This window comes from Carlito syrichta, unplaced genomic scaffold (genome assembly GCF_000164805.1).
Source record: "Carlito syrichta isolate Samal-C Ts95f unplaced genomic scaffold, Tarsius_syrichta-2.0.1 Scaffold309717, whole genome shotgun sequence".
NCBI lineage: Eukaryota > Metazoa > Chordata > Mammalia > Primates > Tarsiidae > Carlito > Carlito syrichta.
The window spans coordinates 282,975-298,720 of record NW_007253813.1 but is presented as its reverse complement, the minus strand read 5'-3'; the positions used below and the strand labels follow the sequence as shown (position 1 = coordinate 298,720).

The window sequence follows — 15,746 nt, the reverse complement described above, 5'->3', positions numbered from 1 at the left end:
ATTCCCAACTGATATTAAGAGACAGTTGTTTTAAGAGCTATTTAATAAATAAGTATAAGGAAACCACGCTTGTGGTGTTAACTGTTAACCATCACACAAAACTAAACAGGCTTTCTAAATGCAACATGGTATCCTGGACTGAATCCTGGAACATCAAAAAGAAATTACTGAAAAAAATTCAAATTAAAATAAAGTCAATGGTTTAGTGACGAGTGTTTTACCAACTTTAAACTCTCAGTTTTGATAAATGCACCATAATCATCTAGGATGTTACATTAGGACAGACTGAGTAAACAGTCAAAGGGAACTCTTCATATTATGTTTGCTACTGTTCTTTAAGTCTAAGATTATTCTAAAATAAAAGGTTTATTAAAAAAAAATAAGCAGGGCCAGGCGTGGTGGTTCACACCTATAATCCCAACACTTTGGGAGGCTGAGGCAGGAGGACTGCCTGAAGCCAGGAGTTTGAGACCAGCCTGGAAAAACACAGCAAGATCCTGTATCTGCAAAAAATTTTAAAAATTAGTTGACCATGGTGGTGCATGTCTAGAATCCTAGCTAATCAGGAGGATGAGGCAAATAGATCACTTGAGCGCGGGAGTTTGAGGTTATAGAGAGCTATGATTGTGCCACTGCACTCCAGTCTGGGTGACAGAGAGACCTTGTCTCAGTAATGATAATAATAAGCCGGGCTCGGTGGCTCAGCCTGTAATCCTGCGCTTTGGGAGGCTGATGTGAGTGGATTGCCTGAGCCCGTGGGTTCAATACCCGCCTGGGCAACTTGGCGAGACCTCATCTCTACAATAAATAAAAAAATTAGCCGGGCGTGGTAGCACACGCCTGTAGTTCCAGCTACGTGGAAGGCTGAGGTGGAAGGATTGCCGGAGCCCAGCAGATCCTGTGGTGGCCAGGAGCGTGTCACTGCACTCTAGGCACTCCAGTCTGGGCAACAGAGTGAGAATCCAAATCAAAAATAATAATAATAATAATAATAATAATAACAATAACAATAATAATAGTAAAACAATCATCATCATCATATTTTTTAATTTACTCCAGGCCTTGCCAGCGTCTTCACTGTAAAAAGACACACCCTACATCTCCAGGAGCGGGACTTATTTTCCTGCCTAGTCCATATTCTCAAGCCCTGGAAAAAGGTTGAGTAACATTATCTGCTATAGACTTTCAAGCATGCAATTTCCTTAGCTCTAGGCAAGAGGCTATATTTTTGCCACATACAGAGTTGGAAACTGAGACTCCAGAAAGTAGCCTTCTCGAAGCCACTCAGAATAAGTAGCAGAGTCAAGTGTGACTGCAGGTTGTGCCTTTTTCTCTATGCCGACGCAGTGAAGACATAATAAAAAATGAACATCGATAGAGTACACACTACATAGCAGATACTGGTGTCTCAGTACTTCATACAGAGTATCGTAATCTCCACCCCTTCAGAAAAATAAACCAAAAAATATGTTTACACAAGAAATTGAAAAGTGGGAGGACTAAGTCAGGCTCTCAGAAATTTTCCCAAGTATCCCTAAGGGTGGCGTAGAGGTAAGGAAAACTACCGTTGGGAATCTGGGTGCACAGCCAGGAACACCTGCAGGAGGTGCTATCATATTATTGAATTCTTGCAGTTTTTCTCGGCATTCATTCACCTACATTTTATTCAAAAATAAATCCACACTTGTTTTACAATAAAATATTTGCCATATACATCTCATTTTTTCCTGAAAAATCTTTCAGAAAAATGACCACTTGAGGCAAGAGGAACCTTCCCCCTCTTTATTCTTGAGTTAGAGTGTCACTCTGTCGCCCAGGCTGGAGTGCAGGGGCACAATCACAGCTCACTGCAGCCTCGACCTCCTGGGTTCATGTGACCCTTCTGTCTCAGTCTCCCAAGTAGCTGGGATTTACAGGTACATGCCACCACACCCAGTTAATGTTTTGATATTTTTGTAGAGACGAGGTCTCACTCTGTTGCCCAGGGTGGTCTTGAACTCCTGGGCTCAAGCAACCCTCCTGCCTTAGCCTTCCAGGTACTTGGGACTACAGGTACACACCACCACATCTGGCTAATTTTTTGATTTATTGTAGAGATAGGGTCTTGCCATGTTGTACGGGCTGATCTCAAATCCCTGGGCTCGGGCAATCCTCTCGCCTCAGCCTCCCAAAGTGCTGGGATTACAGGCATGAGCCACCATGCCCAGCCAGGGGTACTACCTCTTAAAGCAGCCCTGCCCATCGGTTCTCCTGTGTGAGAGGCCTGGGCTGGGCACCTAGCCGGAGTCCCCAGCCCTAAGAGGCCTGGACACTGCCCCTCCGCTGGCCCATCCCAAACACTGAGCTGAGAAACATGTGGTGAAGGGGACCAGGAATCCCAAGGTTTGGGACACACCTGACTGCCACACTTTAGAAACACGGCCCGGGAGCACTTCCAAGGACCCAGTCTGCTTACCCTGCAGTTCTGGATCCTTCTGGACAGCTTTCCTGTGCACCAGGGCTGGAAACGTGATCGTCAACTTGCTGTTGTGCTCTTTGCGGACAACTGAGCGCCCAGTCCTACATAGGACAGTCGTGATTGAGGAGAGACAACAAACCTAAGAAGACACTTGACAGTAGCGCCGAGAGACTGATCAGAGACCTGTCTCGCTTGGGGGAAGGGAAAGGCACACACCCTCATACTTACCTGCAGTGGGGACAGCGCTTGGCCGTCATATGTGCCTTCCAGAAGTAAGCAACGAGCTTGCTTTTGCTCTCACACACATTTTTCACCTGTTAAAGAAAGCCAGAGAAGATTGGAGTGCCATTTTGAAGAGAATCCAATATGTAGTTGCTTTGTGGTTTGCATCTTTTATTTTTAACCACAGGGAACACTTCCTCCCCTCACTTTCTTAAACAAAATCCTCCACAGAACCCTAATATAGCCAAGCTCTGCCAACTGCTGAGTGACCTCTTTAAGCCTAACATGCGTAAAAAGGAAATAAGAATAGTAACCATCACTAAGATAACTAAGATAAAGAGATTATGGAGGCAGCAGGGAGCTTGGAATGCAGACATACTCAATAAATACTAGTTATTTCAATTTTTTGCAACAAATTTCTGGCTGGACATGATGGCTTTCGCCTGTAATCCCAAGACTTTGGGAGGTTGAGGTGGGAAGATCACTTGAGCCCAGGAGTTTGAGACCAGCCTGGACAATGTAACGTAGCCACAAAAAAATTTAAAAAATAGCTGGGTATGGTGGTATGTGCCTGTAATCCTAGTTATTAAGGAGGCTGAGGCAGAAGAATCACCTGAGCCCAGGAGGTCGAGGCTATGGTGAGCTGAGATTGTGTGACTGCACTCTAGTCTGGACAACAGAGAGAGACTCTGACTCAAAATAAATATAAATACATAAAGCAAATTTCTCTGGATGCAGCTGGCCTCCCTCAGATGGGCCTCAGGGTTCTGAGGAAGGCATGTCTACAATCCAAGGTAACCGCCACTTAGGCCCTCCCTCAGACCAATTAAATCAGAATCTCTGGTTGGAAACCTGGGCATGGGTGAATCAGAGCTCAAGACTTATACTATGGGTTGATTATCGACCCTATTCACTCATTCAGTGAACAAATGAATACTTACACAGTGTCATGGAAGGGAGACGGGATAACAGTAGTTTAGAGAGTGTTGGAGAGAGAAAGAAAAGGACATGGTGCCACCCCCAGGGTGAAGGCTACATGTACGCCCCTGAACGTCACCCAGCCCTCTCACTTGTCCTGCGGGCAGGCACGAAAGACAAGAAACGGACACCTGGGGACACCTGTGTGATCTGCGAGGTCACAGGCCTCGAAAGAGGCAGAGTTGGGACTCAACCCCAGGTCGACCTTGGGAAGTCAAAAGGATATGCAAATACAACTGTGCTAACTACCTGAAGACAGCATTACAGGAGAGAGAAAATAGTGACTCACATGAGCACCCTGGGAACCCAGGAGGTTGTTGTGTACAGTCTTAGCTGTGTATTGCTCCAGCTCCTCCTGAATTTCAGAGGCAGAAGAATCAGGATTTTCTCTCAGAAACTGAAAAAACAAAACAGAAAAACCATATTATGGCATACATCTGATAAGCAGCATAGCTGGGGCCAGGGTGAAAGATGTTGGTTTGAGAGGTGAAAGAGAAACCATGCCACTGTGTTGCATTTTCAAAACAGTGAGGCAACGCTACTGTTAAAAAAAAAAAAAAAATCAAACAAGCTAGGCACAGTGGTCCATGCCTATAATCCTAGCACTTTGGGAGGCTGAGGCAGGAGGATAGCTTGAACCCCGATGTTCAAGACCAGCCTGGGCAAACACAGCAAGACCCCAATTTTACAAAAAAATTAAAAATTAGCTGGGTGGAATGGCACGTGCCTGTAGTCCCAGCTACTCACTCGGAAGGCTGAGGTGGGAGAACTGCCTGAGAACAAGGAGGTCAAGGCTGCAGTGAGCCATGAGCACACCACTGCACTCCAGCCTGGACAACAAGCTAGACCCTGTCTCAAAAAAACAAAAACAAACAAAAATTTTTTAAAAAATCAAACGAGAGAATATCCTGCTTCCAATAATGGTGGGCTAGATTCTTCAGACCAAACCTAAGACTGCAAAGAACCAAGACAGGTTAAAATATTTCAAAATCTTGATGGCTTGAGAACTGACGGGACAGTGCAGAATAACCAAGCCAAACAAATGGAAATCGAAATCTAGAGAGGTCAAAGAGCACACAGGCACCACCTGCACTGATGCAGGGCTGTGGGGTGGCAGCTTCAGGGTGCCACTCAGTGTCCTGAGTGCCCCTGGGAAAGACACTGAGACAGATGCCCATGGTGCCCCCTGGAGCTCAGAGACATGGCAGCCCCGGCCTTGAGTGCACCTGCCAATTCAGCAATCTTGAACTTTTTATTTTGAAGCCCACGAGTGGTGTAGAAGACAGAACTCAAGGTCTAAAACTAGTGCAAGGACAGGAATCTAACAGAAAGCCAGCACTCTCCAACCCCAAAACACAAACATGGAGAGCAGGGAATCCCCAAGGGCTACTCCCTCATGAACTACCAGCCCTCGTACCATCACTCAGGCAGTCCAGAAGCTTTAAGCTTTGAACCTGAACTATTATGGTCCCGGGGTGGAAGTGACAACAAGCATGTGGCAGAAACAATGAAACTCCCCTCTGGAGGAAGGCACATAATCCTAACTCTCCAATTATTCCCATCAAGGATTTTTAAAGGACAGTGACAGACAAGCTGTCAAAAACAAGTTCACAAGCGGAGAGGGGAAGGAGAGAGGATTTCTAAGGACACATGTAGGGATCCTGTCTCACTCTGCTCAGGCTAAACCCCGTGCTGGGACACCCTCTCCACTGATGCTCTCCTTACCCTACTGGGGTTCAGACACCCCGCACTGGGCCAGGTCTCTGTGTGGAATCCCACCTTGCTTTGCCTATGTCTTTAGGACTGAAGTGCTCAGAAAGGGGGAAGGGACAGGGAAAAAGGACTAGCTTCTTTTTGTGACAAGAAATAAGACAAAGATGCCCACTACCACTTTGACACAGTAATGTAGAGGCTAGTCACCAAAATAACATAGGCAAAAGAAACAAAATATGTAACGAGCTGCAGAAGAACAAAACTGCCAAGAGTTGTAGATGACATGATTGTATTTAAAATCTCAAACTATCTACAGATAAAATATCAGAATTTTTTTTTTTTTTTTTTGAGTCAGAGTCTCACTCTGTCACCCAGGCTGGAGTGCAGTGGCACACTCATGGCCACCGTAGCCTCGACCTGCTGGATTCAGGCGATCCTTCCACCTCAGCCTCCAAAGTAGCTGGAGTGACAGGCACCCACCACCGCGCCCAGCTAAATTTTGATTCATTGTAGAGATAAGGTGTCATCAATTTGCCCAGGCTGGTTTCGAATCCACGGGCTCAGGTAATCCTCTCACCTTGGCCTCCCAGAATGCTGGGATTATAGGCGTGAGCTACCATGCCTGGCCTGGTGGTGGTGGTCTCATGATCAGAATTGATGAGACAAATTTACTAGACTGCTTTATGTAAAAAAAATCAGTAATATTTTGACATATCAAGAAATAGAAAATGAAATTCAAAATAGCATTAGAAACCTAAAATAAATACTAATTACAAAAAATAAAACAAAACAAAAGTATCTCTTTGCAATAGAGATACCTGGCAATGGATCATCACCTCACTTAAAAGTAATCAGCCAGTGCAAACAGGCAAGAGAAAGAAATACAGGGCATCCAAATTGGAAAGGAGGAGTCAAATTGCCCCTGTTTGCAGATGATACAATCTTACATATAGAAAAACCTCAAAACTTTACCAAAAGACTCTTAGAACTGATAAATTCAGTAAAGTTGCAGAATACCAAATCAACATACAAAAATCGGTAGCATTTCTATACAAAATGAGCTAGCTGAAAAAGAAATCAAGAAGACAATCCCACTTGCAATAGCTACACAAAAATAAAATACCTAGGAATAAATTTAGCCAAGGAAGCGAAAGACCTCTAAGAGGAGAACTATGAAACACTGATGGAAGAAACTGAAGAGGACACAAATAAATGAAAGACATCCCATGTTCATGGATTGGAGGTCACGTGACCATACTACCAGAAGCAATCTATAGATTCAATGCAATCACTATCAAAATACCAATGACATTTCAGTAATAGGAAAAAAAAAATCCTAAAATTTATATGGAACAACAAAAGACTCTGAATAGACAAACCAATCCTGAACATAAAGAACAAAGCAGGAGGCATTACACTACTAGACTTCCAGAAACAGACACACAGACCAATGGAACAGAATAGAGAACCCAGAAATTAATAATGTGCTTACAGCCAGCCAGTTTTTGACAGAGGTGCCAAGAACATGCACTGAGGAAAGGGCAGTCTCTTCAATAAATGGTGCTGTAAGACTGGATACCTGCATGTCGAAGATGAAACTAGACCTCCCCCCACCCTCACCCTATACAAAAATCAACTCAAAATGGATCAAAGACCTAAATGTAAGACCCGAAATGATAAAAACAATAACTTCAAAAACAGAAGAAAAACATAGGAAAACACTTCAGGACATAGGGAAAAGACCTTAAAAGCACCAGCAACAAGGGCAAAAATAAACAAATGGGATAATATCAAGCTAAAAAGTGTGCACAGCAAAGGAAATATTCAACAGAGTGAAAAGACAATGTACAGAATGGAAGAAAATATTTGCAAACTCTCCATGTGACAGAGGATCGTATCAAGAATATACAAGGAACTCAAGTATCTCAACAGCAAAAAGCAAGCAATTTGGTTAAAAAATGAACAAATGATCTGAACAGACATTTCACACACAAAAAACATACAAATGACCAACAAATATAATAAAAAAATGGAGCTGGGTATGGTGGCTTGTGCCTCAATCCCAGCTACTAAGGAGGCTGAGGAAGGAGGATTACTTGAACCCAGGAGGAACTCAATGTAGGGAGTTCATTGTAGCCTGGGCAATGTAGGGAGACCTCACCTTTACAACAATAATAAAATTAGGTATGGTGACACATGCTCATAGTCATAGCTACTCGGGAGGCTGAGTTGGGAGGATTTCTTGAGGCCAGGAGTTCAAGGCTGCAGTGAACTATGATTGCATCGCTGCACTCTAGCCCAGGAGACAGAGTGAGACCTCATCTCGAAAAATAAACAAACAAAAAGCCTCCAAATATACAAAGAAATGATCAACATCCCCAACCATCAGGGAAACGCAAATCAAAACTACAAACGAGGTATTATCTCACCCCAGTTACAATGGTTATTTATCAAACAGACAAAAAAATCACAAATGCTGGCGAGGATGCGGAGAACTCTTTTATACCGTCAGTGGGAATAAAAACCAGTATAGCCACTATGGAGAACTGTATGGAAGTTCCTCAAAAAACCACAAATATTCTGGATTAAAGGTTTGCGTGGGGTGGGGGGGGGGAGAAAAAAAAGGAAAACAAACTGAACTGCCACATGATCCAGCAACTCCACTACTGGGCATTTCTCCAAAGGAAAGAAAATCAGTATATTAAAGAGACATCTGCATGTCCATCTTCACTACGGCACTCGTCACAACAGCCAAGACACTGAATCAACCTAAGTGCCCACCAACAGATGAATGGACAAGAAAATGTAGTATATATACACAATAGAACACTACACAGCCATCAAAAAGAATGAAATTCTGTCACCTGCAACGAAATGGATGAAACTAGAGGATACAGCCGAATGTGGAGGCTCAGGCCTGTAATCCCAGCGCTCTGGGAGTCCAAGGCAGGAGGATAACTTGAAACCAGAAATTTGAGACCAGCCTTGGCAACACAGCAAGACCTCATCTTCACAAAAATTAAAAAACAAGTTAGCCAAGCACAGTGGCTCGGGTCTATAATTCTAGCACTTTGGGAGGTGGAGGCGAGAGGACTGCCTGAGCACACAGGTTCGAGACCAGCCTGGGCAACATGGCGAGACTTCATCTCTACAATAAATCAAAAAATTAGCCGGGTGTGGAGGCATAAGCCCGTGGCTCCAGTTATTTGGAAGGTTGAAGTGGAAGGATCGCCTGAGCCCAGGAGGTGGAGGCTGAGGTGGCCATGAGCGTGCCACTGCACTCTAGCCTGGGCAACAGAGTAAGACTTCAGTCCAAAAAAGAAAAAAAAAATTAGCCAAGCATGGTGGCACACATCTGTAATCCCAGCTACTTGGGAGGCTGTGATGGAAGGGTCACTTGATCCAGGAAGCTGTAGCTGTAGAGAGCTGTGTCACTCTAGTTTGGGGGACAGAGACTGTGACTCAAAAAAAGAAAATAGAGGATATTATGCTAAGTGAAATAAGCCAGGAACAGAAAGTTAAACAAGGTATTCTCTCATTTTTATGTTGAAGTTGCAACAGAGCTGATTTCATATAAGCAAAAAGTAAACAGGATACCAGAGGCTGGAAAGGGTGGAGGAAGGAGAGATTTGTTAAAGGATACAAAATTACAAATACAACACTAGATAGGAAGAATAAGTTCTAGTGTTCGAGATCACTGTAGGATCACTTTAGTTAATAACATAGAGTTTCACATAGCTAGAGGACACTGAATGTTTCAAACATAAAGAAATGACAAATGACAGAAATAATGGGTATGCTAATTACTCTGATGATATTGTATGCATTGCCCCATCACTATGTACTCTGTAAATATGTAAAATTATCATGTGCCCATAAAAAAGCAAACCCTTAAGACAACAAACCCAAGACAAATAAAACGTAAGTAAACAAACTTAGCATTACCAACAGCAGGGTAACTGACACCATGTGGCCCTTAAAATTATGCAATACAAAGTATCTTATATCATATAAGTTACATTTTTGCCAAAACATGAACTTAATGATGAAATAATTGACAATCTAGAATATGAGAAATCTTATAACTGGCCTCGAGTCTTCAGAGAGTCAATTATCACAAAAAAAAATTTTCTACATTAAAATTTTCTATATTAAAACAGACTATCAATGTATGTAACAATCAAAAGCAATGCATAAACCTAAATTGGATGTAGGGTCCAGAAAAACAAGCTCATTAATGAATGAAATGGCAATTCACTGTTATCTGCATTAATATTTCTTCAGGTATTCTTACAGCTTCATGTTTTCACACCTAGTTCCTGAAATTCAGTTAGAAGACAGAAAGGTCAAGCGTTCTGGTGACTATGAGGGATGACAATTAGGGATGACACAGAAGCAGCTCTTGTCCCCACCACCTTGCCATGACCACCACTTCCCACCTACCCTGTACAGAATTCGCTCCAGCTCGTAGACTGCTTGTAGGGCCCCGACTTCCAGAACCCTCAGCTGGCAGACTAAGAGGTGAATCACAGCCCGAGGACACGTCAGCAGGTGGCAGTTTAAACAAGAGCCCCGGAGCAGCAGGTATAGTTTCTGAAGTGAGGGGAAAAAAAGAAACAGGATGTGAGAAAGAGACATGACACTTGCAGCGATTTTCAGGGCACTCAAAAGTTCTCCCTTTCTGAGGTCAGTCTGCTCCCTCAGAAATTCCACTTCAGCCCACCTGCTTGGAAAAGCCTTTCTGACCCTGAGAACTAGATAAACATCCCCCTACGTTTTCTTTTATGGTTTCATCTTAATCCATGAAGATTTAAAAGTTACTTTGGGTATGTGGCCTGAGGTAGGGAACCACCTTTATTTGATTCTAAGTATCTAACTAAGACGATTCTCTTTTTAAAAAATGATTAGCAGACAAAAACCATGTCCACATACACCTTTATCTGTGTAGCTTAAAAAAAAAAATCCTAGAGGCTAGGTTAGCTGATACAAAAAGCTGAAAATGTACAAGCATGACTTAATGGTAGCTTCATTCTGACCTTACTGTTGGACTTTCTGGGGCTCTTCTCCTGCCATCAAGCAAGAGCTTATAGATCCACCTGGAGATCTCAGAGAGGACGTGAGCACACTAAACTTCCCTCTACTGCCAGGGAGGTTCTGCCTAGATTGCCAAAGAGCACAGAGACTCTGAAACACAAAGTGCAAGCGTTGACTCTGTACACTACTCCCACTCCTGACATGAAAAGAATCAAACTGTGGCTCTTCTCAACTGAAATCAAACCAAAATTCATTCATTTAGGCCTAGAGGGTAAGGTGAAGTTACTGTACTTAGTTCAACTTTTTTCTGACTGGGGGGTCTCATTTTGTCACCCAGGCTAGAGGGCAGTGACGTGATCATGGCTCACCGCAGCCTTGACCTTCTGGGCTCAGGAGATCCTTCTGCCTCAGCCTCCCAAGTAGCTAGGACTATAGGTGCATACCACCATGCCCAGCTAATTATTTTTATTTCTTGTAGAGATAAGGTCTCATCATGTTGCCTGCGCTGGCCTCAACCTCCTGGGCTCAAGCAATCCTCCCAGCTCGGCCTCCCAAAGTGCTGGGAATACAGGTGTGAACCATCATACCCAGCCTTGGCCCAGTGTTTTAAATCTCATCCTAAAGAACGCTTTAAGTGCCTTAATCTCCTGAGATCATTGCTGTGGGAGAAGGCAGTGCTTGCAAATTCCACTAGCAGCCCTGAGACCCCCACAGCCAGGGCAGCACGTACATCGAAGAGGAGAGGGTTGTACACCATAAGCGGGAGTTCAATGTGGCCCAGGTGCCCAGAGCAGTTGTTGAAATCCTGCGCGCAGGTGGAGCACACCTCTTTGGAATCCGGAGGGCCCAGAGCTAAATCGTACAGGCCGTTCACCGATGGGTTCCCCAGGCTATCCAGGTACCGAGGGTTTGTGATGGATTTAACACTTAATTTCCTAAGGAGATAAAAAAGACCAAAGGAAAATAAGGTTACCAGCCTCTCTGATGTTGCCTTTCTGGCACTTAGAAAACTGTAGGCAAGTGATCATTTCATGTCTGTTTCCTTAGTCATACTGGAAGGCACCAGATGGCATAATCTGCCTGCCTTGCTCACCTCTGCACCCCAACACTCAGTACAGAGCTGGCACCTAGCAGTTAAGAATGTGGTTAAATGATAGATGGAAAACACCTCAAAATAGTTAAGAACCATCTACAAGAAACCCACAGCCAACATACGGCTAAACAGACAGAAATTGAAACCATTTCCCCTGAAAATTGGAACAAGACAAGGATGCCCATTATCATCCCGCCTGTTCAACATAGTATTGGAAGTCCTAGCCAGAGCAATCAGACAAGAGAAGGAAATCAGGGGTGTCCAATTAGTAAAAGAGGAAGTCAAGTCATCCCTCTTTGCAAACGACATGATTTTATACATCAAAAACCCAAGAGAATCTGTCAAAATCCTCCTTGCATTGATAAAGGACTTTGACAAAGTCTCAGAGTATAAAATCAATGTGCAAAAGACAGTTGCATTTCTATACACCAACAATAAACAAACAGAAACCCAAATAAAAAGCACAATCCCATCCACAATAGCCACACAGCAGCACAAATCAAATATCTTGGCATCTTCCTAACCAGAGACGTGTATGACATTTGCAATGAAAATTACAAAACACTGCTCAAAGAAATCAAAGATGATACAAACAAGTGGAAAAATATACCATGCTCATGGATTGGAAGAATCAACATTGTTAAGATGATTATCCTACCCAAGGGAATCTACAGATTTAACGTAATACCCATTAAATTACTGGCAGCATTTTTTCAGACCTGAAAACAACAATACAGGAATTCATATGGAGACATAAACGACCACAAGTAGCCAAAACAATCCTCAGCAAAAAAACCAAACAAAGTGGGAAGTAGCACACTACCAGACTTTAAATTTTATTATAAAGCTACAATAATCAAAACAGCCTGGTATTGGTACAAGAACAGGCACACAGACCAATGGAACAGGATAGAGATTCCAGAAGCAAAAACCTCAATTTCTCAACCAACTCATCTTCGACAAAGCCTCCACCAACAAGCACTAGGAAGAAAACCTCTTCAGTAAATGGTGCTGGGAAGACTGGCTAACCGCATGCAGAAGATTAAAACAATACCCCTACCTATTACCACACACAAAAGTCAACTCTAAATGGATCAAAGACCTAAATGTAAAACCTCAAACTATAAGAACCTTAGAAAATGCAGGACACACCCTATGGAAATTGGAACTGACAACCAATCCTGATCAAAACCCTAAGAACCCATGTTATGAGAGATAAGATAGACAAGTGGGATCTCATCAAACAGACAAATTTCTGCAAAGCCAAAGAAACCATCCAGAGAGCAGGGAGACAGCCCATGGACTGGGAAAAAATATTTGCCAACTGTATATTTGACAAAGGCCTAATATCTAGAATCTACAAGGAACTCAAACATGTCAAAAAGAAAAAAACAAACAGCCCCATTACAAAGTGGGCAAAAGATATGGATAAGCTCTTCTCAAAAAAAGACATATGAGCAGCCAACAGATATACGAAAAAATGCTCAGCCTCACTAGTCATCAAAGGAATACAAAATTATAACCACACTAAGATACCACCTAACTCCAGTCAGGATGGTCATCATCAACAACTCAAAAAACAGATGCTAGAGAGGATGCAGGGAGAAGAGAACACTTCTACACTGTTCATGGGAGTGTAAACTAGTACAACCTCTGTTGAAAGCAGTTTGGCAATTCCTAAAAGATCTAAAAATCGACCTTCCATATGACCCCTGCAATCCCTCTACTGAGAATATACCTGGAGGAACACAAATCACTCTATGAAAAAGATATCTGCACATGCATGTTTATTGCAGAATTGTTCACAATAGCAAAAACATGGAACCAACCATGCTGCCCATCAGAAGAGGACTGGATTTTAAAAATGTGGTACACATACACAATGGAATACTACACAGCCATAAAGGACAAAATGATGAACTTCACAGCAACTTGGATGGACTTAGAGTCTATAATATTGAGTGACCTATCACAGAAACGAAGAACTGAGTATCACACCTTCTCACTCATAAGTGGATCTTGAACAATTATCATAACGCTGTAAGAAAAGGATTGTCAGTAGTGGAAAATTGCGGGGGTGGGTGTGCTGGCGGGATTGACAGTAGTGGGATTCTGTGGGGGGCACACCTCATCAACAAGGGTATCTGCATAATGAGCACTTGTATACTCAACCCTGAATTGTATCCTACATCTTTAAAACAATAATTTAAAAAAAAAACAGAATGTGTCAAATGAATGCGCTGTAAAATCTTTAAAAAAACAAAAACAAGAACAGATTTAAAGGAAAACTTTCACTGAGTACATGAGCAGACTATTTATACAAAGGAGTTAAGCATCTTCTACATACTACTCTTTGGTCTTGCTCTTCAACCTGAGATGGGCACCACTATATATGCATTTTTCAGAGGAGGAAGCGGAGGCTGAGAACAATTATGCAATTTAACCCAGGTGACACAGAATGTGAGAGAGGCAGGAGATGGTCCATATGTAGCTCCAAAGGCCACAGAGTTCAATAAAGGGATTGAGGGCCGGGTCAGTGGCTCATGTCTATAACCCCAGTGCTTTGAGAGGCGAAGGTGAGAGGACTGCCTGAGTCCACGGGTTCGAGACCAGCCTGAGCAACATGGCGAGATCTCATCTCTACAATAATTCAAAAAAATTAGCTGGGTGTGGTGGTATGTGCCTGTAGTTCACAGCTACTTCAAAGACTGAGGTAGAAGGATCACCTGATCCCAGCAGATAGAAGCTGCGGTGGCCATGAGTGTGCCACTGTACTTCAGCCTAGACGACAGAGTGAGACTCTGACTCAAAACAAAGAGGAATGTGATGCATTGAGTATAAATTTATTTATGCTGTTCCCTGTGTGAAAAGCCCACAATTATCTTTCTAAAAATTCAGGCAATCTAAAACAAGTTTGATTCTGGATTGTACCTATCTAGAGGTGACAGTTTGATATGACTGAAATTTCTGGGCCGGGCTTGGTGGCTCGGCCTGCAATCCCAGCACTTTGGGAGGTCGAGGTGAGAAGACTGCCTGAGCCCGTGGGTTCAACACCAGCCTGGGCAACTTGGCAAGACCTCGTCTCTAAAATAAATAATAATAAAAAAAATCAGCCAGGCATGGTGGCACATGCCTGTAGTTCTGGCTACTTGGAAGACTGAGGCGGAAGGATTGCCGGAGCCCAGCAGGTCGAGGCTGCAGTGGCTGGGGGCGTGCCACTGCACTCCAGTCTGGGCAACAGAGTGAGACTCCAACTCAAAAAAGAAAGAAAGAAAGAAAGAAATTTCTGGGTGAGCATACTGTTGCTGTAGCTCAGGAGTTTATTCATCCATTCACTTAGATTTGAGGATAAAAAAAAAATAGAACGAGACATGCAGAAAGCTCAAGGCTAGTGGAGGGAAACAAATATACAAAAGCACAAAAAGTGCCTAAAGCTCCATAACAGACAACTATATCATGAGCAAAAAGACCCCAGGAAATGAGGGACGCTGAACTGAGCAGTTAGATGAGTGGGGGACAGAGGAAAATAGGTCCCTCTGGCAGAAAGAACATTGCATGCAGAGCAAATAGCTTGAAGAAAAGTCCGGATATTGAAACATGATAGCAATTTCTGAAATGTACAAGTGGTCTAACAGGGCTGGAAAAGGGATGATATTGTGGGTAAAAATCAACATTGGCCCGAGTATCCTTTATTTGAGGGACATGGAGAACCTTTGGAGGGATTTAAGGGTGATGGTAGCATGATTACACTTGCATTTTGTTAAATTTTATTTTTTGTGTTGGAGTCTCATTCTGCTGCCCAGGCTGGAGTGCAGTAGCACACTCACGGCCACCCCAGTGTCAACCTGCTGGGCACCGGCGATCCTTCTGCATCAGACTTCCAAGTAGCCGGAACTACAGGAGCACACCACCATGCCCAGTTAATTTTTGATTTACTGTAGAGATGAGATCTCACCAAGTTGTCTGGGCTGGTCTCAAACCTGCAGAATCAGGCAATTCACTCACCTCAGCCTCCCAAAGTGCTGGGATTACAGACTTGAGCCACTGCGCCTGGGCTACAATTGCATTTTAGAAGAGTAATTTTTTAAAAAATTAACTTTATAAACCTTCTCTTAAATTTTCGTTCTTTTTTTTTTTTTTGGTAGAGACAGGGTCTTGCTATTTTGCCAGGCTGGTCTTGAACTCCTGGCCTCAAGCAATCCTCCAGCCTTGGCCTTCCAATGCTGAGAATACAAGTGTGAGCCACTG

General features: G+C 43.2%; 1 protein-coding gene across 1 annotated transcript in view; it reads right to left on the bottom strand.

The window, feature by feature from the left end:
* Positions 1-15,746, bottom strand: part of POLR1A (RNA polymerase I subunit A) — a 75,669-nt gene that overhangs the window by 58,922 nt on the left and 1,001 nt on the right. The window contains exons 2-6 of the mRNA XM_008067587.2: positions 11,136-11,340; positions 9,815-9,964; positions 3,948-4,055; positions 2,687-2,772; positions 2,456-2,559 (exon numbers count right to left, since the gene is read on the bottom strand). Of these exons, the coding sequence (XP_008065778.1) occupies positions 2,456-2,559; positions 2,687-2,772; positions 3,948-4,055; positions 9,815-9,964; positions 11,136-11,340 (653 nt within the window). The remainder of the gene's footprint in view (positions 1-2,455; positions 2,560-2,686; positions 2,773-3,947; positions 4,056-9,814; positions 9,965-11,135; positions 11,341-15,746) is intronic.